This window comes from Canis lupus, chromosome 12, assembly GCF_011100685.1.
Source record: "Canis lupus familiaris isolate Mischka breed German Shepherd chromosome 12, alternate assembly UU_Cfam_GSD_1.0, whole genome shotgun sequence".
Taxonomy (NCBI): Eukaryota; Metazoa; Chordata; class Mammalia; order Carnivora; family Canidae; genus Canis; species Canis lupus.
The window spans coordinates 8,303,014-8,327,340 of record NC_049233.1 but is presented as its reverse complement, the minus strand read 5'-3'; the positions used below and the strand labels follow the sequence as shown (position 1 = coordinate 8,327,340).

Genomic DNA, 24,327 nt, shown 5'->3' with positions numbered 1-24,327 from the left:
GGGTCATCGTCTACAGGTCTTAAAAAATTCCCCTTCCTGAAGCTGATCTTATGTCTATGGACACACCCCTTCATGCCTCTCCCCTCAACTGCTCTGCACTGTCTTGGGCTGTGTGGCCTGGGGATGGGACCCCTCAGACAGACTCCCACAGGGACACTTGGTTGGTGCTGGAGCTGCCCGGGCCCTGGGGGGGCAGGGGTGGCCTCCCAGGGCTTCAGTTGGTATTTCTCAAATTGGGACTGAACTGTGAGCCAGGCTTCCAGGTAGACAAAAACAGGACTGGGGGTGAGGGCAGCCAGCCAGGACGCTCAAGTTCGCATGTGGTTCTGTTAGCATTGAGTCATGGAGACTCCACGTAAAAACAGAAGACGATTTGTGTTGAGGTAGAGGCAGGATGATGGTGGCTGCCTTTTTCTTTCTCTTACTTCCAGGTTTTCTGAAACGCTGTTGAATCCCCCTTAAAGAGACTGAATTTATATATCATTAGCCACTTCTAGGCTTGCTGTTTTTAACATATGAGGTGCACAAAGCACAAAGCAAACCAGAGTTTTAACAGGACACACCTTGAAGCCCAGCATTAGTTCTGTGATTGCTGGAACATTGGCTTGCTGTTACTCTTAAATTCCGCTGCCAAAGCGACGACGTCCCAGGCAGCAGTGCCATTGAACACTTGGAGGGGAAAGGTCTCACAGACTAGGGAAACCAGGTGGCCCTTGGGCCCACAGACCAAGCCATTAGAGACTGGACTTGCGAGTTGGCAGTCACCAAGAAGAGAGCATAGTTCCCCAAGAGATACCCAGCAGAGCCAGGGGAGCCCCAGCAGCTGTACCCAGTCCTGGGGTCCGTGTCCCCTGCAGGGGAGTGGTGTCTTCCGGAGGCCCGTGGACCAGTGTCATGTTGCTTCCAGCTCTGGCAAGCCCCACTGGGGTACAGGGAGATCTTGCCCTGCCTTTCAGATGAACAAAAAGCACAAGCAGGCAAGATTTGGGTCAGCATGCATCTAATTCAGAATCTGGAGCGTGCCGCAGACCACGCACGGCCTGAGGGTCCAGGGGAAGACAGACCCCTGCCTAGGACAGCATTTGGGTAGGATGCTTATGTTTGACTCTGTGTCAGTATGGTAATCCCTGCCCACATGTTCCTAATTAATTTTATTTTAACACGATACTAAATATTGTGGCTGCCTAATTTTAAATTAAAATTTAGTTCCTCAGTCACACTGGCCCCATTTCAAAGGCTTGGTAGCCACATGGGACTGTTCAGATATAGAACATTCCATGAGCACAGAGAGTTCTCTTGGACAGCACTGGAGTGTTGATAGGAATCTGTTGAGGTTTCTAATGGCACACTGGCTTCTCTCGGTGTCTAGTCAAATTCCATTCCTGCTCTGGTGTGGGAGAGGGAGAGCTGGCCTGGCCTGGCCGCCGCAGAACGTGGAGCGTGATGCGCCGAGAACCTGTAGGAGGTGGTTTCTCTGTCCCACCCACTGGAAACTTGCAAGCTCTTCTGAGGTGAGCACACCCACCCCCGCAGCCCCAGAAAGTGCGAGATTGCAGAGAGCTGTGGACCGACCGCCTGGCCCTCAGAGCCACATGAGACTCAGATGACCGTGTGTTTGGCGGGAGGGTCGTTCCTGGTGTCGTGGGTCAGGCTCGGTTCAGTGGAGGTGGGACCAGGCTATGGCGTGTGAGTCAGGTTTCACGGATGGATCTCCAGTTGTTGTTTTTGGGTCTCAATTCCTTTTGATCACCTGCTCTACCCCATTCCCTCAGCCTGCTGGTGTCCAGTGAAGCATCAACTCTTCCTGGGTCCTTGAGAGGAAAGCCTATACCTGAAGTTCAGATTCACCGGTTGGATGAATCTGCTGGCCACCTGGCACATCTTCCCCTTGCAGTGAGAACTGAGAACACATCTTCCACCTCAAATGTGGAAAGAATGGAAATAGGGGTGACTGATGGAACTTGTAGGGGTTTCCAGCTTCCTTCTGGGGTATATGGTAGGGGGCCCCGGGCCAGGAAAGATGGAAAACCCAAGGGTGGGGCTGGGGAGGAAGGGCAGGCAGTTTTCAGAGCTGGGGGAAGCATCTGGCTGGGAGATTGCTCTGCCCTAGCCCCTTGTGTTTTGTGAGCCTCCGTTTCCCCATCTGTGTTTGGGCTTCTTGTCCTACTTCGTGCCCAGTTGTTGGGAATTGGATGAGGGCACGGTTCAAGCCCCAGGGCTTGTCCTGGCCTCGACATTTGGCCGCTGCTTTGTTGTGTTGTCCACCATCATGTAACTTCCTGTCTGCCTGCCTGTCCCTAGTTAGGACCACGAGTCCTAGGCAGGGCCTGTGTCTTGCACTTCCCTCATTGGGCTCACAGCAGCAGGGCATATGGCCTGTGCTCAGCAAATGCTTAGCAAACCAGTAGCCCCAGCTTTGTGCTGTGCAGTGCAAAGGAAGGTCGTCCATGCTTCTGGTCCCATCTTTCCTTGGGTTAAGTTGGCTGGGTGGGTTCTGCATGGGGCTTGGGGCTGGTGCCCGGCCAGATGTGGCATTCGTAGCAGGCCAGCACAGCTGTACTTTTGCCCCTCCAGAGAAGGGAATACCCCAGGGCTGCTGGGTGGGAGTGAGGGTGAAGGGAACCCTCTTCACATCCTGCCGTCTTGTCTCACCCCTTTTCCTGGGAGGGGAGAGGCTGTGTGCTGGAAGCCCACTGTTGGGTCACTTGTTCACCCTCAGTGGCCCAGGACAGACAGCCATCTTCAGCAGGCTTGAGGGTAAATGGACCTCTCAGGACGAGCCTGCCCTGTAGAGTTTCGTGGGAAACTGAGTTCTGCTGGGGAGACAGGATGCAGCCACGGGAGGAGCTGGTTTCGCTGTCCTGCCTGACCTCTGGGTGACTTGGAAATCTGGTGCCACTTACCTTCCTGTCTTTGAGCCTTCCCTGGCCACACACAATGCCTCAGGAGTCTGAAAGAAAGCCTACCCCGACAACACTGGGCGTTTAGAAGCCAGAAGTTCGTAAGTTAGGAGCAGCTCTAGCTTTGCCTGTGTACCTGCTTCGTACTTGTCACGTCCTCATGAATCAAGCTTTCGGATCCATACCCCTGAGAGTCGGCAGGGAGGCAGCGTCAGTCCCGTTTTACACGTGAGGAAGTGAGGTTGTGGTTTTTCTGGCCGGGGGATAGCTGGCCCCTGCCGGCCTGTGCCCTGGCTGTTCCTGCACCCTGCCAACCAGATTGAGGGCTGCTACAGCCTGGGTGGGCGTTAGCGGGGGAGCAGACTCGAAATGCTTTTTGCTTAAAATCACAGCCCTTGTGAACGAGAAGGCGAGCCGTGGTCCTGACACTTTCTGCCTCGTGGGTTTTGCAGTGGGGCTGTCCCCCCAGGCGTGCCTCTCCGGCTCTGCCATCCGGAGCGTTTCCATTGCGCGTCACCAGGCCTGTCCCCCGGTCCTGGGCCTCACTACCCAGGGCCCACACTAGCCCTCACCTCAGCCAGCCTCTGTGCTAGGAGGGCCTGCCTGTATTTTTCCATACCTTCAGCACAGAAAGGCTGTGTTTTTCTTCACCTCGGTCACGTCCACGCCCCAGTCTGCTGGGGGCAGGAGGTGGGCTGGGGACCGTCCCTTCCCTGTGAGGTGGAAAAGGCCGAGGCGGCTGTGCCTGATCTGCCCCCGCCAGGGTGGGGGTGGCAGTGGGGGCAAGTGGCCAGCGGGTGGGGGGCAGCACTGGTGGCGTATACCTGGCTCCTGTTCCTTTCCCGCAACCTTTTGGGGATCCTATTTGTGTCTCATTTCTGTGATCTCCAAACGGGGCCTTGGCGGCCAGAGACGCTGGTGCAATTAGTGTGTGAAATCCATGGTGGTCTGGGGAGTGGGGGGGTGCTCCTTGTATCTGGCCCCGGGATCCTCACGGTCGCCTGGCATTGCGGTCTGGACCCCTGCCTCTGATCCGGACTCAGTCTTCTTGATTTGACCCGGGCTTTGGGGGCCACGGAGGTAGAAGCTGCCACCCACCCCCCAACCCTTCCCGCAAGGGGGAGGTGTACCATCCACCCCGAAATGCCTGTGCCACTTTGCCGGTAGTTTCTGGTACAATTTATTCCAGGGAGGATGGAGGCCAGCTGTTGTCCGTCACCAGCTGGAGACTGCAACGGCGGAAATGGGCTTGGAGTGCAGCCGGCGGGATTTAGCTGAAAGTCCCGACAATAAGGAAGGATTTTGTGACAGGTGGTTGGCCCTCAGGAGGATCCTGCCAGGGGGCTTTGTGGAGAGGGGTAGGGTGGGATCATGCTCGGAGGCAGTGGAGCCCGCATTGGGTGCCGCGGGTATGGGTGGTGTGTAAGAAACGGGCAGGGGGGTTACCCCGTAGGAGTAGAGAAACTCAGCTGCCCACCCCTCATGCAGAATTCATACCACCCACCCCGCAGGACCCCTCTGCGCTTTTTTTTTTTTTTTTTAATTAGTGAAGGAGTTTACAGTTTAACCATCTAGTCATCTTAAATTCTAATAAATGGGTAAGCTTATTAATTCCTTATCATCAGAACCCCAGGCTTCAAGGGTGGGTGGTTACTTATTACCCAGAGCCACCAGCCATGGGGTCAAGCGAGAGGGAGAGGAGGAGGGAGCCAGTAGAGGGGCTATTCACAGGGCCCCTGGGTCTGGTGTGCTCTGCGAGATGAGACGAGAGAGGAGAGAGAGGAGACGAGGGCCGAGTCAGCCACAGCCTACTCTCAAGGGTACCAGTGTGACCGGGAGGCATGGAGGTGGCAGGTATCAGGACAGGTTTTGTACCATGGAGGCATGAGTTTGGGGGGCTGTCCGTGGTGGTGGGAACCTTGTCCTGGGGGTCCCAGCAAGGGAGCCCAAGGCAGGCAGCCACAAGAGCTCCAGAGAGCTTCAGAGCTTCATGGAACAGATTGTCCTCTCCCACCACTGGGGTAGCGGGAAAGCAGGCCACGTAGGAGAGACCTGTGGCCCTCAACCCTGACGTGCCTCCTGGGCTCTCATCCTTCCCCACCCTCCTACCTCCTTCCTCTAAAATCCTGATGGTTCCAAAGTCTGCAGGGCAGCTGACTCACCAGGGCTGGGACCTGTGGGGGCTTTAGCCCTGAAGATAGGTGGGGTGGGGTGAGATCAGGGAAAGGCGGTGGGGCAGAGAAACACAGAGCCATCAAACCAGGCTGCCTGAAACTACTGGGACTGCCCACCTCCTTCCCTGGAGCCAGAACCCACCCTAAACACCACCAGCACCCATCCTGGTTCCCTGGAGGGAGTGGTTGTGAAAGGCGTACGTCTTGGAGACTGGGTTACTCATTAATATTGAGTACTTACTAGCACCAGATTCTGTTCTAGGAGTAAGGGAGGAGTGAACGCTGCCTTCAGAGCTCATAGTCTATCTGGGGAGATAAACCATTGTCCAAAGCCCCAGTCTTCTGGGTGGGGGTGCCTGGGAAGGAGGGCATTGCTGTTGACAGCGAGCCCATCTATCTTGTCCAGGGCTCTGAAGGCCCTGTACAGCAGGTGTACATCCCCAGAATGGAGGCGGCCTCCCCACCCCCTTCTTCTTCCCACGTTCACTTTTCTGTCTGTTACCTGTGTTGGAAGCACACCTGTATGCCTGGCATCGAGCCGTGCATGATTTCACATAATCTGCACCCGAATCTGACAGTCTTGGTACTCCACCTGTCAGATGCAGAAAGTGAAGCTCCGAGAGAGGGGAGAGGACATGGCCCACGTGACCTGCTGGTGAATGGTGGTAGAGCCCGGATTTGAATCCAGGCATGTCTGCTTCAAAGCCCAGGCCTTCCTTGGTCTGTCCCCGTGCTGCTCGTGGAGGGTCCCAAACATGATATTCAGGACTTTGAAGTGGATTGGCCTTCCCTGTGTGTAGTCCAGGCCAACACGCAGACCTGAGCTCTGGAGGATGGGAAGCAAGCTGGCAGGAGGTGGGCCAGCCAGACCGGCTGATGGTGAACTAGATCTCCCTCAGGTCATCAGCCCTGGAGGGGGAGATGGCAAGTCAGCAGTTCCTGTGACCTCCTTTGTGGCCTGCTCGAGGGCTGTTTTTAGAAACCTACCGTGGATAGTGACTTCCCCATGTTTGCTCCTTCCACCGCTGCAAGGTCGGGGCAAATCGAACCCTCCTGGGGGTTGGGCACAGGGAGCCTAAGCATACACTTCTCCCAAATAATACCACGACTAGGTCCGCCCAGCCCTTTCACAGCTCTTCGCCACCTGTTACCTGTCCCTTCCCCGCTCCACTTTGGTTGGCATTTCTCAGCCCACTCCCGGGATGGGTGGTAGACAGTCTGGTTGTTTGATGGAAAGGGCCCTCAACTGAGAGAGAGTCAGGGGTTTCTGGCTGCTTCTGCTCTGCGCTTTGTCATCACCTTGCTGTGTGACTTCTACTGTGTTATTAGCCCTCTCTGATTTCCTCAGCTACAGAATGGGGGGAATAGGAATATCCGTTTTGCCTCTTTTTCCTACAGTGTCTTGGTCTTAAATGGTGTTAGGGCCAGAGGAGTTCTAGGTATGAGAGGTGCCTGATGATGGGTGGGTTTGGGCCAGGGGCTCTAACAAGGAAGGCCAGGAAGGGAGCCGTCAACAGAGAGATCTGCTGGCTTGCTTGGGAAGGACAAGCCAGAAGCTGAACCCTGTGCAGGGCCTCTCGCTCCAGAGTCCCCGTGCTCCCGTGTGGGGGTCCTGGCTGAACAGTTTTCTCTGCATCTGTCAAGGCAGAGAGATGTCAGACACTCCCAGGATTTGGTGTCTGGGGGCATGGAAGGAGTCATGTCATGAACCCAGGCCCCAGGCCACAGCATCCCAGAAAGGGAACAAATAACAGCACAGGGCCATCGGCCGGCCCACAGTCACCCTGGCAGGACAATGGGTGTGAATTGGTGGGTAGAGAAGCTCAGGTGGCCAAAGGATGTCCCTCTTGTCATTAGGTGTCTCATCTGCCTTGAGTCCTTAAGTAGATGAATCAGGAGGTAGATTAGAGACTATAGTTATGGAGGGTCATCTTGTGTGTGTTGGGCTGGGAAGAAATGCTTTCCTACTCCCATGGCCAGCTCTCAGGCAGCAGTGCTGTGAGACCCAAGCTGGGCCACAGAGGTCCCCTGTGCCTATACACACAGGCATTTCCAGTCTTACTCATCTGCTGAGCCTTCCACGGGCCTGAGAATACTTGCTGACGTCCCATCCTGAGTTCAGACCCCACCAGCCCTTCACTGTTTGCTTTAGCCAAACCTGCAGCCCTCCCAGGTCAGCCAGTCCCTGGACTCAGCTCTCATGGGAGGGGCTCCCAGCCAGAGAACAATGGGGGCAGGGTCACCTGCCTTGTTTTTATTGTCCATCCTGAGTACAGACAGGGCTCTGAGGCCTGAGAAAGTCGGAAATCCAGAGATTTCTGCTGAAAATGTGCTCACCTCTGGCACAGACTTGCCCCAGTGAGCATGAGATCTAGCAGTGCTTCTGCAATCCGCGAAGGCTGGTGAGAGATGTCTCAGGAGGGTGTGCAAGGGGCAGCCCAAAGGTGGACCGGAGAACAGCCATGCTTCCAAGGCCTGCTGCACTGGGGTGGGGCTGGACTCCAGTCTTCCTTCAACAGGGAAGATGACTTGGGTCTAGGGCAGTGGCTTTGAATTGGCTCTATATAGCATTAGAGTCACTTGGGGCAGCTTTAAGCATCCGAGTTCCATGCCCCAGACCATTTCTGGCTGCTTCCCTGAGGGTAGGACCCAGGCATGAATACTTTCCCAAGCTCCCCCCAGACCATCTCTATGTGCACCCCAGGATAGGCACTGTAGGAGTGACCCCTCAGGTGTGCATGGAGGAGAGGGCGTTGGATCACTTTCTACCCTGCCTAATGAGGTTGCGTGGGTTTCTGTAGGTGTGACCAACACTGCAGAGGATTGTGCTTTATACGCAGCCCCACCCAAGACACCTGGGCTGAGGGAGGGCAGCCTGGACCAGCACCGGCACATTACTTTAAGGACCAAAGAGGAGTGGATGCACTGAGGCACCTTCTCCATCCTGCAGTAGGACCTATGGGGGCACTAGAAAGGAAGTGTGATTCAGGAACAGGGCTCACTCCTGACCTAGGTGACCTCAATTGCTGGGGGCTCAGGAGGTGCTGGAGCTGGTGGCCAGTGAGTGGAGTCTTGGGAATGAAAATGTGTTTTCTCGAATGTGCTATGGACTGGGGACTTGGGAAGTGCTGAACTGGGCTTAGACATCATGGTTCTGGGCAGAGAAAAATAGGACTTGTACAGGCAGGGGGACCCCAGCAAGTCATTAGGCCAACCTCCTCCTTTCACAGAGAAGGGAACGGGCAGAGGTCAGGGGTTTCTGGAGAATCTCGGCAAGTGACTGGCCGAGTGGAGCTGAGCCTGGGTCTTCAGCCATCCTAGCATACCTCCAACGATTTGTCTTTCTTCTTTTAGAAAACCCTTATACGATTACTCTGGGTAGGCACTGGAGCACATCTGCAAGTGCAGATAACAAAAAGGAGGTTAACAAAGTCCATGGTGCAGTAGCTGAAGTCTGGTCTCAACCGAGACACTGTGTGGCCCTGCCCCCTTGGGTTCTGCACCTGCCAACAGACACCTGCTCCTTTCCTGGGAGCGACGGGGCCTGGCGAGCTGGGCCTGCAGCTGGCACAGGGATCTGGGTGGCACCACCTGGCCCTCGCCAGTCCCTTGCTCACAAAGCGCACCTGCCCTCCCAGCCACACCCCGGTCACCTGGGCTGAGGTGAGAGGTCGGCGAGGGTGCTCCGGACGGGGAGGTGGAAACTGGGAGCCTGGTGTGTGCACCCATCACCCCAGGGTAAAGAATCCTTGGTGGAGCTTGTTCACTGCCCAGGGCAGCCGGGACTGACTGCCCCTGCCTTGATGGCTGTGTGGTATCTAAGGTCTCTGGGCCTTAGTGTCCTCATCTGATAACAAGCCCAGCAGCCCCGCCCCCAGCCCCAGTTAGGAAGAGCTGGAGAAGTCCCTCTGAGTGGTGCAGAGAGAGAGAGAGAGAGAGAGAGAGAGGCTAGAGATCCCTGAGGGTTTAACCAACAGTCTTCAACTCTCTAATTGGTCTTAGGAGTAAGATAGTTAACAGGTGCTCACCTTCTGGCCAAGATACCTTTGATCTGCCAGTGGCCCCAGGAGGACTGACCCAGCAGCTGGACAGACAAGCTTTACCCACTAGTCCCCAACAAACCCACTCCTGCTTCTCAGACTTCCCGGCACAGGCTCTGGGGTCCTCCCCTCCTCCCTTTATCTGTTCATTAGTTCAGGGATTAAAGGATGTGAAAAACATTGCTCTAAACAAGTCCAAACTGCACATACTTGCTTGGAAAGTACCTAAGATAGGTTTACTAATCTCCACTCAGGTCTGTCCTGTTCAGAACACCCCCTACAGGGCCTCGACACCCACCCTCAACTCCCTGTTCGGAGGGGTTCCTTTTAGACTAGATGGATGTGTGGACAGACAGGGACATGCAGGGAGAGAGCACAGCAGGTGGTAGGTAGGCATTGTGAAGCTGAGGGCAGACGGATGGGGAGCCGGGACGAGGGTTCAGACAGGCTAGCACCCTGGCCTCAGCTCCTTCTGGCAGACACAGTGTCAGGGGCTGTAGTGTGTGGCGTTGTTTCCCTCATAGCCTGCTTGTCTTGCCTGGGCATTGGGGAAGCTGGCCAGGGTCCTGGGAGCCTCCTGGGGCAGAGACCAGGAGAGATGGGGCTTCTGAGGGATGGAGCAGGACCTCTTAGACCATGCCTCTGCTTCCTCCAGGGAGAGCTGTAACACACACCCGTGCCCCCTTCCCCTAGCATCTCCCCCCCCTCCCCTAGCATCTCGCAATCCCCCTCTTCAGTCATTAGGTCATCCCCTCTTCAGTCATTAGGTCATCGTCAGTGTAGAAGTCACCCTGTGCCTGAGGAAGCAGGAGGAGAAAGGACAGCTTTCACTGTTAGAATAGAAAGAGGTGGGAAAAGGTGATAGGAGTGGGGTGAGGAAGGAAGCTTGGGGATGGTATCCCCTGTTCTCACCCTGGCCTGTCCTCCAGGTACAGGGAGCTTAACCCCTTTGATTTAGCCTTGAGGACATACAGTCTCTCCCCCTGGGTCTCAAGTCCTCACAGGGTCTGGTTTCCTGATGCACACACGTAACGAGCCATAGCATCGATTGCAGATCCATGTATTGAGTGCTTACGATGAAGGCCTGTGTTGCTGCCCTGCAAACTTCTCGTATGCTCAGGGTAGGTGCTACTCTTGGCGGATGGAGAAACTGAGTCTGAAAGCCTATGTTATTTACCCAGAGACTTGGTGTTAGCAATTGGGAGACCCCCCAGATTCACAGCCAGGCCAGTGCCAAGTTTCCATGAGCTTCTCTGCCCTGAAGAGGGCACGGGAGCCCTCAGCCTCCCTAGATGCAGGGTTCAGGCTGAGCCACGCAGGGGCTTGTAAGGATTCAGTGAGGAAGGTGCCCAGCTCCTTACTAAGTAAGGCATTTCTACCAGTGGTGATTTTTTTTTTTAATTCCTTTTCCTGTTCTCTGCTCACTTGCTACCCTCAAGACTGCTTGGTCCAGGGACTGCCTCCCCTTCCTACAGAAAAGACAGTCCTTCAAGTGTCCCCAGGGACTCTTCCCAGCCCCACAGCCACTCACTTTGTCATCTTGGCTTTGACCGAGGGGGCTTTCATCTGCCTCCCTCTGCCCCCTCTCAAAGTCTAGGAACCCCTTCCCCGCCACCACCACCCTCAGTGCCAGTGTCTTTTCTACTGCTGTATTCCCAGAGCCTAGAACACTGCCTGGCACACAGTAGTTGCTCAACAAATACTTGTTACTTGGGTGAGGAACTTAACTAAAAGGAGTGTATACTCTCTGACCTAGACCAACTCATCCTCCAGTGTCTGTCCTCTATCCCAGGCAGTGTTCTAGACTCTGGGAATACAGCAGTAGAAAACAGATAAAAGTCCTGCCATCATGGAGCTTATGTTCTAGGTGTCTGCATTTCTCCAGACATTTCTCTCACAATTGCTTGGGAAGTTGTGTTCAAGAGATCTGACTCCACTTCTTGTAGCTGAGAAGACCACTCTGCATGGCCCAACCCCCTCTCCTCATCTCTAAGCACAGGGATTAAGAGCCAGACTGCCCAGGTTCACTGCCCAGCTCCACCCCTGACTAGCTATATGACTTACTTTATGACTAAGCTACTTACTTAGCCTCTGTGTCCTCAACTGTAATTGGGGGTAACAGCCCCCACATTTTTGGGTTGTAAAGATTTGATGAGCTAAGTGACTGTAGGCTCTTGGTCAGTATCCGTCACTTAAGTGCTCAAAATCAGCTGCTATTCAAATATTCTAATCTATGAAATAAGGATTCATAAGTGGTCCCCGCCCACCTCATGAGGGGGCCCCAGAAGGGCCAGGTGAGAGGGACGATGAAAGCCCTTTCTGTCTTGCCAAGCACCCTGCCTGTGTGGCCATGAGCCTTATTTCACCTTCCAGGCTAGAGGCACCAAGTGATTTGGTTGAAACAAACTCAGGGTGAAAGGTGGCCAGAGATCCATAAAGGACGCTCAGCTTGTATGCCCCCAACAGCCAGTGGGTCCAGTGGAAGCTGCCATCAAGAGGGCTCCATCCTACTGCATCCTGCATAGCACGGAAGAGCTCTTTAGTTCATCCCTGATGTCTGCCTGGGAGCTGGAGGCAAGGTGGAGAGTAGGTCCCTGGGTGCCAGATAGCTGTCATCCCCAGCCAGGCTGCACCCCTAGCTCCAGTACCACGCCCCTGGGTACCCACTGCCCCTGCCCAGGTGGATGAGGGGAGAAGCCTGACCTCAGCCCCACCTGCCTATGTTTGGAGGTGGGCATCATGTCCCAAACTCCGGAAGTGCCCACATGATGGGTGTCTCCAGGAAGGGGAGGCCTGGCAGCTGCCTCTGCCTGGGAAACCCCGGATCCCCGGGGGAAACAGAGCTGTCCGGGAACCGTATTTTGGGGACAGTGAGAGCCCACGAGGGTGGGGTCAGGGCAGCTGATTGCCTGAAGCCAGGGCAAGGGCATGTCACCTCCCTGGAGGCCTGGCTAGAAATGCTGAGCTCTGGTCAGAGTGGATGGACTGGTTTTAGGGCACTGTTTTTTCAGCTGGTGCAAAAGGGTGGAAGTATGCACTGGCCTCCTTCCTGTGGCCTTTGGGGTGGGGTAGGGGACGGACAGGCAGGATAACCACGTCTAGTCAAGGCTCTTCTGGCTTCACTTTTAGCATTCTGACCTTAGGCTACTTACTTAACCTCTCTAAGTCTTAAATTTTCATTTGCAAAATGGAAAAAATTACAGTATCTTCCCAGCAGGATTCTGTCCTTGTTAAATGAGCTAAAGGAAGTAAAGTGTTAGTACAACACTTGGTGCGTAGAAAGCCCTCGATAAATCTCAGCTACTTTATCATGAGGGTGACCCAGGCAGGAGCTCTGTTCCTTCCCCAAACAAGAGCTGGGCCCAGACTGTGTGCAGTATCACCTTCTCCCATCACTCTCCAGGCTTACGTGGAAAATGAAAATATTGTCTTGTGTGAATTTGGGAGCCAAGTTAAAGAATCGTGTGAGTGAACAGGGGCCGCCTCCTCCTGCGAGAGCTATTTCCCTAACCCTGGGGACAGGACACCGTGTCTAATGGGGTGTTGGCCTGGCTCCCCCATGCCACACTCCGTAACCCAGGGATGACCTCAGTCCTGGGTCAGGCCCTTTGTTCTGGGAGACCTCCCCCTGCATCCTGCTCAGTGACCCTGACCAGAACATACCCACAGAGTCGTCCCCGCCAGAGCTTTAGCTATGCATGGTGGGAACAGGCCCCCAGGTCCAACATCTGGACTTTTGCCTTCCCCACCGCCCAGGCCTCAGTTTCCTTATCTGTCGAGTGACACCTGGCAGGATCACAGGAAGAGCCGGTTAGATAATGTGTGTATATACACCCCCGCACAGGGTATCCACCATTATGCAGCTCAAATCCTACTTCCCACCCCAGCATTGGGATGGAGCCAAGCTGATTACCCGGGCCAGCTCTTGGTGCCCATGAGCAGAGAGGAGACAGCAGCAGAGGGTATTGGGGTATGCCCAGCGGGAGGGGGGAAGCCCTGATGACTTACAACCGGACAGTCTAGAACCTAGCCCAGTACTGCCACCTAACCTCTCTCAGTCTGTTTCGTGACCTGACCAGTGGGCAGAACTGCCACTGGATTGTTGGAAGGGCTGGTGATGCTTCTAGCCCTGGGGACACTGGGACCCTTCAGAATGCCCCCTTTGCCTACCCCTTCCTGAATGCCCGTGGAGAGAGAACGGAGGTCATGGAGAAAGTGGTTCCCTGATAAGCCAAGGTTGAAGGCGGAGGCTGCAGGCGATGCCCCAGAGGGCATAGCATTGGCAGGGGGAAAGGCAGGAAACCCAATTTTTCTACCTCAGCGCTCCCAACCAGAATGCCTTCTTTGGTTACTGTACTCTTAGGGTTGGTGTCTCCTTAGCATGTACTGAATGATTCCCAAGGCACAGATGGCCTTTAGGGGGCTCCCTCTCAGGGGGAACAGTGCTGGCATCGTGGGTTGGGCCATCTTGTGAGGCATGTGGCATCCAGCCCTGTCACCTGCTGGAACAGATGAGTGGGGGGAACGGATCTCCTCTCACAGTGTCATCCCTGGTGCCTGTGACAGTGTCTGGTGCAGACAACATTCCCCACTCAGCATTTCCAAACTCTTCCAGAGGGTGCCACCAGCCAGCTGAGAACCCTGGTCTCCAGTCACACCTTCAGTATCCCTGATGTGCTGTGGTCGCCCTCGCCCTAAACACTTTCTGTTACCAGAAGTGGATTACTGCCAAGAGTAGTGCTTTCTGACGTAGCCCGTTGTCCAAAAAAAAAAGCCACGCCTGCTCCCTCTCAGTTAGCATATCGGGTGGGATCCAATACCCAGAGTGGAATAGCGCTCTCCATGTACGGCCCAGCCCTGAACAGATAAGGTGTTGACACTGCCTGAGATTGTATTTACTTTTCTAGTGTTAGTTTGTGGACGGCTGAAACCCAAGGACTTCTCCCTTCGATCCTGCCCTGGTCTTTTCTAACCCAAAGTGTATGACATGAAAATATTAAAAGATAATCAAAGCTTGTTAGTCCGGGCCCATTTTTCCCAGGGGAAGTAATGTTGAGTTCCCAACTGCCATTGCAGTGTTTTGGCTCCCTTCCCATCCTGGCCTTGTCCCCAGCTTCGCATCCTTTGCAGAGTAGACTGGTCAGCCATCTCTGTACATCTTTTCTGTGTCGTTGATGAAAATATTGAAGAGGCCAGGCTCTTAGCAGGATCGTGAAGACCTCAGGCCAGCTTGATAAAGATCAATACTTCTTGGTGGTTTATCTGCCTTTAAAGGGACCCAAATTAATCCCAGCTCTGCCCTACATTTCTCTGTCTTGTCCACAGGAATATCTTTAAGCCCATCTGTTCTGCTGCCTTGTTGAAATCTAGATTTACTGCATTCCGCCCAACTTCAAGGGTTTGCAACCCCTTTAGAGTGGGAGATGCACTTAGCTGAGCATGACTTGTTCTTGACAAACCTGCGCTAGCTTCTAGTGCTCACCAGTTCCTCTTTCGAATGTGCCAGACATTCTGCTGTCCCCACTTAGACATCTGTAAGAGTTTTGGTTCGAGTTTCTAGAGTCCACCCCTTCCCGATTGTGTCAGGAGAAGGGATGGCTTTGGTGTTCCTGAGACTCCACGGGGATGACCAGATTTGGTGCTCCGAATGCCTCATCCTCTGCTCAGGGTGCAGTTCCCCCTTCAATACTCTTTCTCTCTGTGAGGCCAAGTGCCCTGGCACTTGTGCTCGACCCTTTCCGCTCTACAAGGGGTAGCTAAGATGACAAAGGGCCAAAGGGAGCCATCACCATCTGTTTAACATGAAGACACAGGACCCTGCTCCTTATCATTCTCCTGCTTCAGACATGGGTTTAGGGTTTTGTTTTGTTTTTTTAAGATTTGATTTGAGAGAGCATGAGCAGTGGGGGCGGGGGGGGGGCACCACAGTCTGTACTCCATCCTATTTCAAGGGGTGTCCCCTGGTTAGCCCGAACCAATCACCAAGTCTTGGGATCCCTGGGTGGCGCAGCGGTTTAGTGCCTGCCTTTGGCCCGGGGCACGATCCTGGAGACTCGGGATCGAATCCCACGTCGGACTCCCTGCATGGAGCCTGCTTCTCCCTCTGCCTGTGTCTCTGTCTCTCTGTCTCTCTCTCTCTGTGACTATCATGAATAAATAAATAAAATCTTTAAAAAAAAAAATCACCAAGTCTTACTACAAAGGCCTTTCTGAAGTTAGTATTGGGAAGGATGTCAGCTTTCCCACTCTAGGCAAGGTGAGGGCCTACCATTTATTTTTTTAAAGATTTTATTTATTTGTTTCACAGAGCACAAGAGAGCACAAGCAGGGGGAGTGGCAGAGGGAGAGGGAGAAGCAGGCCCTCTTCTTAGTAGGGAGCCCGACGTGGGGCTCCATCCCAGGACCCTGAGATCATGACCCGAGCTGAAGGCAGACACTTAACTGACTGAGCCACCTAGGAGCCCCCATAGTTTTAATTTTTTAGGAAACCTTTCAGATAGATGGGTAGGCCCCTTAGGATCTAAATGTGCTGGTGCTCTCACGTGGAAGTGGCCTGGCCAGCTAGACAGCCGGCTCTCTGAGGGGAGGGCTGCAGGCAGCCTGCTGCCCCTCCGCTGTGCCACTCCCTGGCCTGCAGAGAGATGTTCTGGAAACATCGCGAGGAGACAGGACAGTGAGTGGTGTGCTTTGATGGCCTGTCCGATGAGCATGTCATCATGGAAAATTCTTTATGGAATCTGCAGATCCGTTTACACAGGCTTGCTGCTCCTCCAAACTGCTTGTTCCTTCAGAACAGCACCAGCCCCTCCCTTGCTTCCCGCCAAACCAAAGGCACACCGCGGTGGGTTAGCACTCTGGGCTTTCCATCTCGCTCTTTTGCTTCCATCCCTCATTCTTCTCTTCCCTTAGTTCCCAGGCTAGAGTGTTAGGGAGAATTTGGTTGAGTTTCCCGGTCTCTGGATTGGGTGGCCCACCCTGGGACCCTCCTTAGGAGCAGAACTGGAACTCCTGGGTTAAATCCTGGGCCCTGCTTGTGAGCCTTCTTCTGGGGTCCATGCCCTGTCACCTGCAGGTTGGCGTGAATGGTGGAAGGACTGAAGGATGGGGAGGGTAGAGGCCATTCTTGTCAGGTTGAAGCAGGTTTGGCAGCTATTAGCATTCCTGGAATAGATAAGGCTTCTTCTGAGGCCACCAGTGGATTTCCCCAGGTGGCCTCTCACCTGCTGCCCAGAGTTGCCAGGAGCCCAGTGGGGACTGATCACATGATTTCAAGTCACCCTGAAATGTACACACCACATCTGATGATCCGTCCAGGCCTAGACCTGGAAATCGCTCAGCCCAGGGCAGAGAGAAAGATCCAGAGAATAGAGGGAAGGGGGAGTTTGTAGGGGAAGAGTCCCAAGCATGGGGAAAAGGAAGCCAGCTGATACGTACGCCTTCAGGCGACAGATACAAGAAGGCACTTAGCTGGGGTGAGGGGTGTATGGGAGTCCCTCCCACGTCTGTCCTGCAGTAGAACACTTCTGTGGTGGACTAGGGAGGAGTAGGGCATAGGCATCCTCTTATGTGTCTGAACCACGTTGCCTTGAGGCAGAATAGTCTAGTGCAGTGGTTCTCAAAGTGTGATCTCTGGCCAGTAGCATCAGCATCACCTGGAAACTCGTTAGAAATGCAACTTCTCTGACCCCTTCCCAGACCTACTGAATCAAACTCTGGAGGTGGGGCCCAGCAGTCTGTATATAACGAGCTCTCCAGATGAGGCGGTGCGTGCTAGTAAGTTTGAGAAGCACTGGCCCGGTGAGAGAATGGACTTCAAGACAGGTTGCCTGAGTTTGTATTCTTACCAGCTGTGTGAACTTGGGCAAATCACTTAACGTCTCTGGTCCTCTATAAATAATGTTTCATCATCTATATTGGAGACCGTAACTGCCTCTTTGTTACTGTGATGATTAAATAAAATGCTTATATGGAGTGGCACACACTGCTGTCACTTATAAATCATCTTTGTCACTTTGTGTCTCCCATTTTAGGTAGTATCTGATGCTGCAGGACAGGGCGTGGCCATTACGGGGAATCAGACCTTCAACAACTGGAATTGGCCCAATGCAATGATTTTTGCAGCCACGGTCATCACTACCATTGGTAAGTCTTCTGGGACCTTCAGGATATCACTTCCATGCCCTCGTGCCACAGAACCTTGCATGAGTCCAGCTCTGGTGCCATGGCCATCAGTTGTATTACGTTCTTTTAACACTTTCCTGGGGATTTAGTAAGTCCTTCATGACTGGCCAGGCTTGGGAGACTTTTCCAGGAGTCCTGACCTGGGGTCTTGGAGCAGAAACAACACACAGCCCAATACCCAGAGCCATGCAAGAGGTTGAACAGATTGCTCACTGCACCAGCCCAGCCCATGCTTGCTCACTGGTCTGGGTGTCTATTCTGGTTATCTATGACTCCAGAACTTAGTGGCTTAAAACACTACTTACTATTATTATCTTTTGCCGTTCTGTGGGTTAACTGGCTTCAGCTGGTTGGTTCTTGCTTGAGGTCTGTAATGGCAGTGGCAGTCCTGTGTCTGAAGCTGGAGTCTGCCAAAAGCACTACTGGCTAGACTTCCAGGATGGCTTCTTCCATCACACATTTAATAGTTGACAGTGGCTGTTGGCTGAGAGCACGGCTGAGGCTGAACATGCAGTGACTTGGGCAGCTCACAGTATGGGAGCTGGGTTCCAAGAGGGAAAATCCCCAAAGTGAGCATTTCAGGACATCCCAGGGAGAAGCTGCGGGGCTTCTTAGACTTAGCCTATCTGGCATCTCTTGTACTGCACTCTCTGATCAAGCTGGCCACTGAAGCCCAGATTCTCAGGGAGGGGATTAGATGCCTGCCTGATGTGAGCAGCGGCACGCTTCCACGGGAAGAGAAGGGATTTTTAGGAATGGTCATCTTTGGAGACTGTCTACTAGGGTGCCTCTGGGGTGTCTCCCTAGAGAAGACTGTAATTTGCACAGTGGTGCCATATCGACTAGTGGCAGGCTTGCTAATGATGAAGGCTTTGTCTGGTACGGGGCTCCCAGTCTGATGGAGGAGACATAGCCCATGCCGTCATACTTACTCTATAAATGATCCTGACCATAGTGTAATAAGTGAAATTGCACTTAAGTACTGATATTAGATCAGTATGAAGTGGTCTTGGAGAATGTCGCGGTGTGGGTGCATCTTGGAGGCAGGGGCCATGCTGAGTCTGGGTGTGTCACCCCCGCTGTGGCTCTTCATGCCTCACTCTCTTCTTCCTCAGGCTATGGCAACGTGGCCCCTAAGACCCCTGCTGGGCGCCTCTTCTGTGTCTTCTATGGTCTCTTCGGGGTGCCACTCTGCCTGACATGGATCAGTGCCCTGGGCAAGTTCTTCGGGGGACGTGCCAAGAGGCTGGGCCAGTTCCTCACCAAGAGAGGCGTGAGCCTGGTATGTCCGTGTACATCCTGGGTGCTGGGCAGTGCTGGGGGGGCCCTGGCGGGTGATGGGAGGATGGCAAAGATCCAAGAATGGACAGAGGTGCTAGGGCAAGTGACAGGAGGGCAGTTTCAGGGGGCCCCGTCCCCTGGGTGAGACTGGGTATGGTGCTTCTCGCCCTTCCCTGGGTGGTGAACCTCCTCCCAGGCCTTCCGGGTGCCTGTGCTGGATTCCCCAGTCTCTGCTTTGGGTCTGACTTGGTCTCGGCCCCCTCACCCCCATCAGCGGCAGGCACAGATCACGTGCACAGCCATCTTCATCGTGTGGGGCGTCCTGGTCCACCTGGTGATCCCGCCCTTTGTGTTCATGGTGACTGAGGAGTGGGACTACATCGAGGGCCTCTACTACTCCTTCATCACTATCTCCACCATTGGCTTTGGCGACTTCGTGGCCGGTAAGTCCTTCCCTTGTCTCCTTGCCTCTGTGTCCCCACCTTCTCTTTCTCTGGTTTCTCCACCTGGCTTTTCCTGCATCCTCTCCCTCTGTCCTCCCCTGTCTCCTAGGCTGGGGTTCACTAGGGGCCGGGAGTAGTTCTTTCCCCCTGCAGGGTTTGAGCCTGGTACCTACCCAGAGCCGAGCCAGGGGCCCCCTTCCTGTCACAGAGCTGCCTGCCTCACACCTGCCACCCAAGCACAGGGAGCTGTTCTAGAGGCTTGGCTCACAGGTCCGAAACTTTGCTCTTGCCACAGGCAGTTTAAAGACAAGAGAGGCCTTCTCCTAAGCTGCCCCACCCTCCGGAGCCAGGACGCTCCCTCCCACTCTTAATCCAGGCAGGTGATAAAATTCTTTGGCCCCAGCCTCTCAGGGACTCCGGCCTGTGGCCTGTGCTGCATCTTGGCCCTTCATCGTCTTGACCCCTGTTTGTTCCCTCAGTGCCTGCTGCCCTGTCCAGCTGACCCCAACCTTTGCTCCAGGGGCCTCTCTGGCCTCCCTCCCCTCTTCCCTCCACTACCCTTCTGCCTCATTGCAAGGGGAGACTCCAAAATGCTGAGTGTTGAGGGAGCAGGAAGGAGGCCTGAATACTGACCTTGGCAGATCGGGGCCTGCCCGCTTGGGAGATAAATTTAGGCGGAGGCACAGCCCTGCTGTTGTTTAAGGGACCCTGAGCAGGCAAGGAGAAGCCTTTGTGCTGAGGTAGGGGGGGTGTATTTCATCATAGTTTCTCAGTTCCGGCAAGACCTCAGAGCTCTCCCTCAGTTTCCTCATCTGTAAAATCGGTTGAGAAACATAGCACCAACCTAACAGGGTGGTGGAAAATCAAATGAATGCTGTGGGTAGGACCCAGCTACATCAGCATGAGCCCTGGTTGTCCCCGCACCCATCACACCGTGATCAAGGGCTCTGAGCAAGGTCCACAGCATCCCTCAAAAACACCTCTTCTCTGCGGAGGCAAGCGCAGCACCTGTCTTTGGGGGACCTCTAATTTGATGTGGGTGGTGTAGTCCCTGCCCTGTGGGAGCCCCACTCTGGAGCAAGCCCTCCTCCCCTTGTCCCTTTCCCAGGTTGATCCCAGTTGGAAGGGGGTAGGGGGCGGCCAGGATATATAATAATGCAATGCAGATCAGTATCCCTAGAAACGTAAAGTTAAACCAGAAATCCCATAATCCTGGAGTATAGGAGATTGATCAGAACTGTGTAAGGTGACCCCAGAGGACTCCCTAGAGCAGGTGTCAGGAGCCTGGCCTCAGAGGAGGAGGATATGGAGTGGACAGAGCCCTTGGAACCACGAGCAGAGCCAGTCTGAAGAGGGCAGAACAGGAAGTCCGGGGGCAGCCTGACCCCACTGAAGGAGAAGTCAGGGCTTCCAAGAATAGTTCTCCCCGGGACCCGTGCACCCAGACCCTTGGCCCAACCACCAGCCCCATTCATGTTAAACCAGTGAGTCCATCCCCAGCAGTGAAGATGCCAGCCACTCAGTCACTTAATTTCCATCCTGGTTTTAACTGAACTATAACGTATACGCCCGCCGGGGCGCACCAGAACAGCTATCTGTGGTATAGCGAATAACCGAAAGGCTGTTCACGAACTATTTTCTGACCCGTGTGTTGGCTGCGTTACCCTGGGGAACCACTCTCCTGACTTTTGACAGTGGAGGACTCTGGGTAGGTACCAGGCTCCGGCAGGTTGGGGACTACAATAGGGACATGAGTGACTGGACTGTTACGATGAGAGAACAGGCTAGTTTCTAGTTCTTTCTTTCACCGTGCGTCCCATCCCGCATTCTGACACTGTGTGCCCTCAGAGAACACGGCTTTGGCCTTCACGGGTGTCCAGGCCGCTGCCGGCCCTCTTCTGACCCTCAGGGCTCCCTGTCCTGTCTGCAGGTGTGAACCCCAGCGCCAACTACCACGCCCTGTACCGCTACTTCGTGGAGCTCTGGATCTACCTGGGGCTGGCCTGGCTGTCCCTCTTTGTCAACTGGAAGGTGAGCATGTTCGTCGAGGTCCACAAGGCCATCAAGAAGCGGCGACGGCGGCGAAAGGAGTCCTTTGAGAGCTCTCCACACTCCAAGAAGGCTCTGCAGATGACTGGGGGTACGGCATCCAAGGACGTCAACATCTTCAGCTTTTTGTCCAAAAAGGAGGAGACCTACAATGACCTCATCAAGCAGATAGGGAAGAAGGCGATGAAGACGGGCGGGGCTGGGGAGAGGGTTGCAGCCTCAGGGCTGGGGCCTCCGGGGGGTGGGCTGCCAGCCCTCCCCAGTTCCCTATCTCCCCTAGTGGTTTACTCCAAAAACCGGATGCCCAGCTTGGAAGAGGTGTCTCAGACACTGAGGAGCAAAGGCCATGTGTCACGGCCTCCCAGTGAGGAGGCTGGGGCAGGGCCCCCCAAAGATGGCTCCCCGACCCCTGAGGTGTTCATCAACCAGCTGGACCGAATCAGCGAGGAGGGTGAGCCATGGGACACCCAGGACTACCACCCACTCATCTTCCAGAACGTCAGCATTACCTTTGCGAATGAGGAGGCAGGGCTCTCAGACGAAGAGACCTCCAAGTCCTCGATAGAGGACAACCTGGCTGGGGAGGAGAGGCCCCAGGAAGGGCCCGAAGCTGAGGTGCCGCTGAACCTAGGCGAGTTCCCCTCATCAGACGAGTCCACCTTCACCAGCACAGAGTCCGAGCTCTCTCTGCCTTACGAACAGCTCATGAACGAGTACAATAAAGCAGACTGCCCCAGAGGCACGTGAGGCAGGGCCGGCTCCCCACCCCGCCTTCGACGGCTTCTGTTCCCCTCATCCTGGGGCATCCCACTATGGCTGGGACCTCTGGCCCCTGGTGTAGGGGGGGACAGCCCTGGAACTGGGAGTGGGGGGCCAGGGGCCTTTCTCACCTTCCCATCCCCTCCAGTTAGATGCTACTGGTCAGATGCAGCATGTGTCCAGGACAGGGCCTCTGTTCTCTGGCTGAATAGGCCCCCTGGCAGTGGGAGGCATCTGTCCTGAGCATGGCTGATGTATCTGATGGTTCAGAGACCTGCATGGGCTGGCAGGTGATCCTCAAGGAGGCCCGCACTTGTATGGGTCTTCATACATCATTCGGTTGAAAATGTCACACGGTTCTCTCAGGCTCAGGGGCCTCAGCCATTTGAGTTCACCAGTATTTATGGGCTCCTGTGTGCCCAGCACGGAGCTAGGTATTTCAAAAAGAGAGGGAGGGAGGGCACTGTGAGCCCTGGGCCCTGCCTTTACAGGAGGTATAGCTATGGTGTGCAGGGTGCCGCGTGGGGCGCATGTATATGCATCCCCCATTCCCACCTTGTCTGCCTGTCAGGCCCTACTGCAAACCTCAGTAGGGAAGAGGTGCCCAGGGGAAGGGAAGGGGTCAAGATCCTGGGTAAGGTGCTGAAACACTCCTGATATCAGGACCCCGAGCAAGCTCTGAGTTGGCCCAGGGTCCTAGTCCTGCTTTTGCTCAGACCAGGCCCACCCAGAGCCCAGTTCCCTGACTCAGAAACCCTTTGGCCAAGTGATGGCAGATGCAAGCTTTCTCCCTCCCTGGGAACGCTGTGGGACGAGGGGGTAGCATTAGCCAGGATGCTGCTGCAGTAAGCTCAGCTCTGGCTCCTCCTGTGCCCCGAACAAGGACCTCATGGCTCCCTGGCCCTCCTGGCCCCCGTGGTGGGGGAGGCTGAGGTGCTCTTGGCTTAGAAGTGGGAGGGGCAAAATATGTGAATCAGCTGCTCCCTGCAGCCACGGTTAGACTGTGTGTGTGTGTGTGTGTGTGTGAGTGAGTATGTGAGTGTGTGATGGTGTTGTTGTTTTCCTTTTCAAGAAAGGATTAGGGATGGGGGAGCAAAAGATAATGTGAAACTGTACACAGACTGGTGAGGGGCCAGCAGAGAGTTTGGGTTCTCCGCGATGCGCACCCTAGGGCCAGCCCTCTCTGCTCTGCATGTTTCTTTGTTTTTTTAAATAAACTGCTATTTTGATATTCCTGGCATCTGTAGTTGGCTTCAGAGCCAGAGGGGAGAGGAGGTGAAAGAGCAGGCTCCCAAGGATTGGGATGTTCTGTGTTCGTGCTCCTGCCCCCACTCAGTTGGGCCTTTCTTGGTGACCTCAGCCAAGGTCATGCTGTTGGAGAGTCCCCTGGCAACGTAGGGGTGAAGGCCCCCAGAAGCAAGTGAGCACAGCTGGGAAGAGGCATCCCTCACAGGTGGCTGATGCTGGCCAGGAGGCGAGTGATCACCCTTGACCCAGACCCCCTCTCTGCCTCTCAGCCCCCTCCCCAGTCCTGTAGGGCCAGACCCTGCCCCCCAACATGTGAAGCCGGTGATGGGCGTGTGCGTCCACACCTGCGTTCATCCTGTGACCCAGGGCTGTGCTGGCTGGGCAGCTGGGTGAGAAGCAGCGGCCTTCTGTTTTTCTGTGAATGTTTTAATGAGTTCGTTCTTGCCCCCACCTTGCTAGGGTGTCGCTGGCTGTCCTGGACTCACACACTGTATGTACTTAGTGGCAGTGATGCCAAATGTAACTTATTTTCACATTTTTACAATAAAGCCTTGAAGATGGACAGGTCCTCCTGGTGTGTGCTGTGTGGGGGGGCAAACGGAACAGGAGGGGGTGAGGGTCGGCCATGTGGAGGATTGGGGTGGTCCAGAAGGGAAAGAAAAGGGAGCAGGTGGGAGAGGGGCAGGCCAGTTGAGATGAGGTGGTCAGGATGGGCTTCTTGGAGGAGGTGATGGTTAACAGGTCTGAACGCAGGTGGGGAGGAGCTTTGTGGAAAGGATCCTAGAAGCAGGAGTCAGGAGCGAGGGAAGAGCGGTGGGGGGGCGGGTAGATGGGGCAAACTGGCAGCCGCCTGCCAGGCATTCATTGTTCTACCTGCCTGATGCTCATCCCCCACAGATGAGCTCCTTGGAGCTCCTTGGATCTTGCAACAGAGCCTGCCATAGGTGTAGATGCCTGTTTTACAGGCCAGGAAACCAGGCACAGAGAGGTGGCTTGGGCGAGATCTCCGCAGGTGGTAAGCCTGGATTCGAACCCCCCCGCAGCCACCCTCCTGGGTCTGTTCTCCAGGCACCAGGTGGGGAGGACGAAGCCAGCCTGTGCTTCTGTGGCTGCTGACATCCCCTGAGAGGGCTTCTGTCTCAGGAAGGTGGGCCAGAGAACTTGAGGACGGGACCAGGCTTGAGTTGGAAGCGGGCCCAGGACTGGGAGGAATGTGAAAGAAGGATTGACAAGGCCCCGCTGGGCATGTCTG

At 54.8% G+C, this 24,327-nt stretch overlaps 1 protein-coding gene across 2 annotated transcripts in view; it reads left to right on the top strand.

Annotated features, from left to right (window-relative positions):
* The window catches only part of KCNK5 (potassium two pore domain channel subfamily K member 5), a 38,851-nt gene extending 15,214 nt beyond the window's left edge, over positions 1-23,637 (top strand). The window contains exons 1-5 of one of the 2 annotated variants that reach the window (XM_038553955.1): positions 1,326-1,511; positions 17,145-17,256; positions 18,411-18,577; positions 18,851-19,019; positions 20,950-23,637. In XM_038553955.1, the coding sequence (XP_038409883.1) occupies positions 1,341-1,511; positions 17,145-17,256; positions 18,411-18,577; positions 18,851-19,019; positions 20,950-21,815 (1,485 nt within the window). In that variant the 5' untranslated portion in view covers positions 1,326-1,340 and the 3' untranslated portion in view covers positions 21,816-23,637. Of the gene's footprint in view, positions 1-1,325; positions 1,512-17,144; positions 17,257-18,410; positions 18,578-18,850; positions 19,020-20,949 lie in introns of those variants that run through there. The other variant, XM_038553956.1, reaches the window with a different exon arrangement.
* Positions 23,638-24,327: the final 690 nt, after the last annotated feature.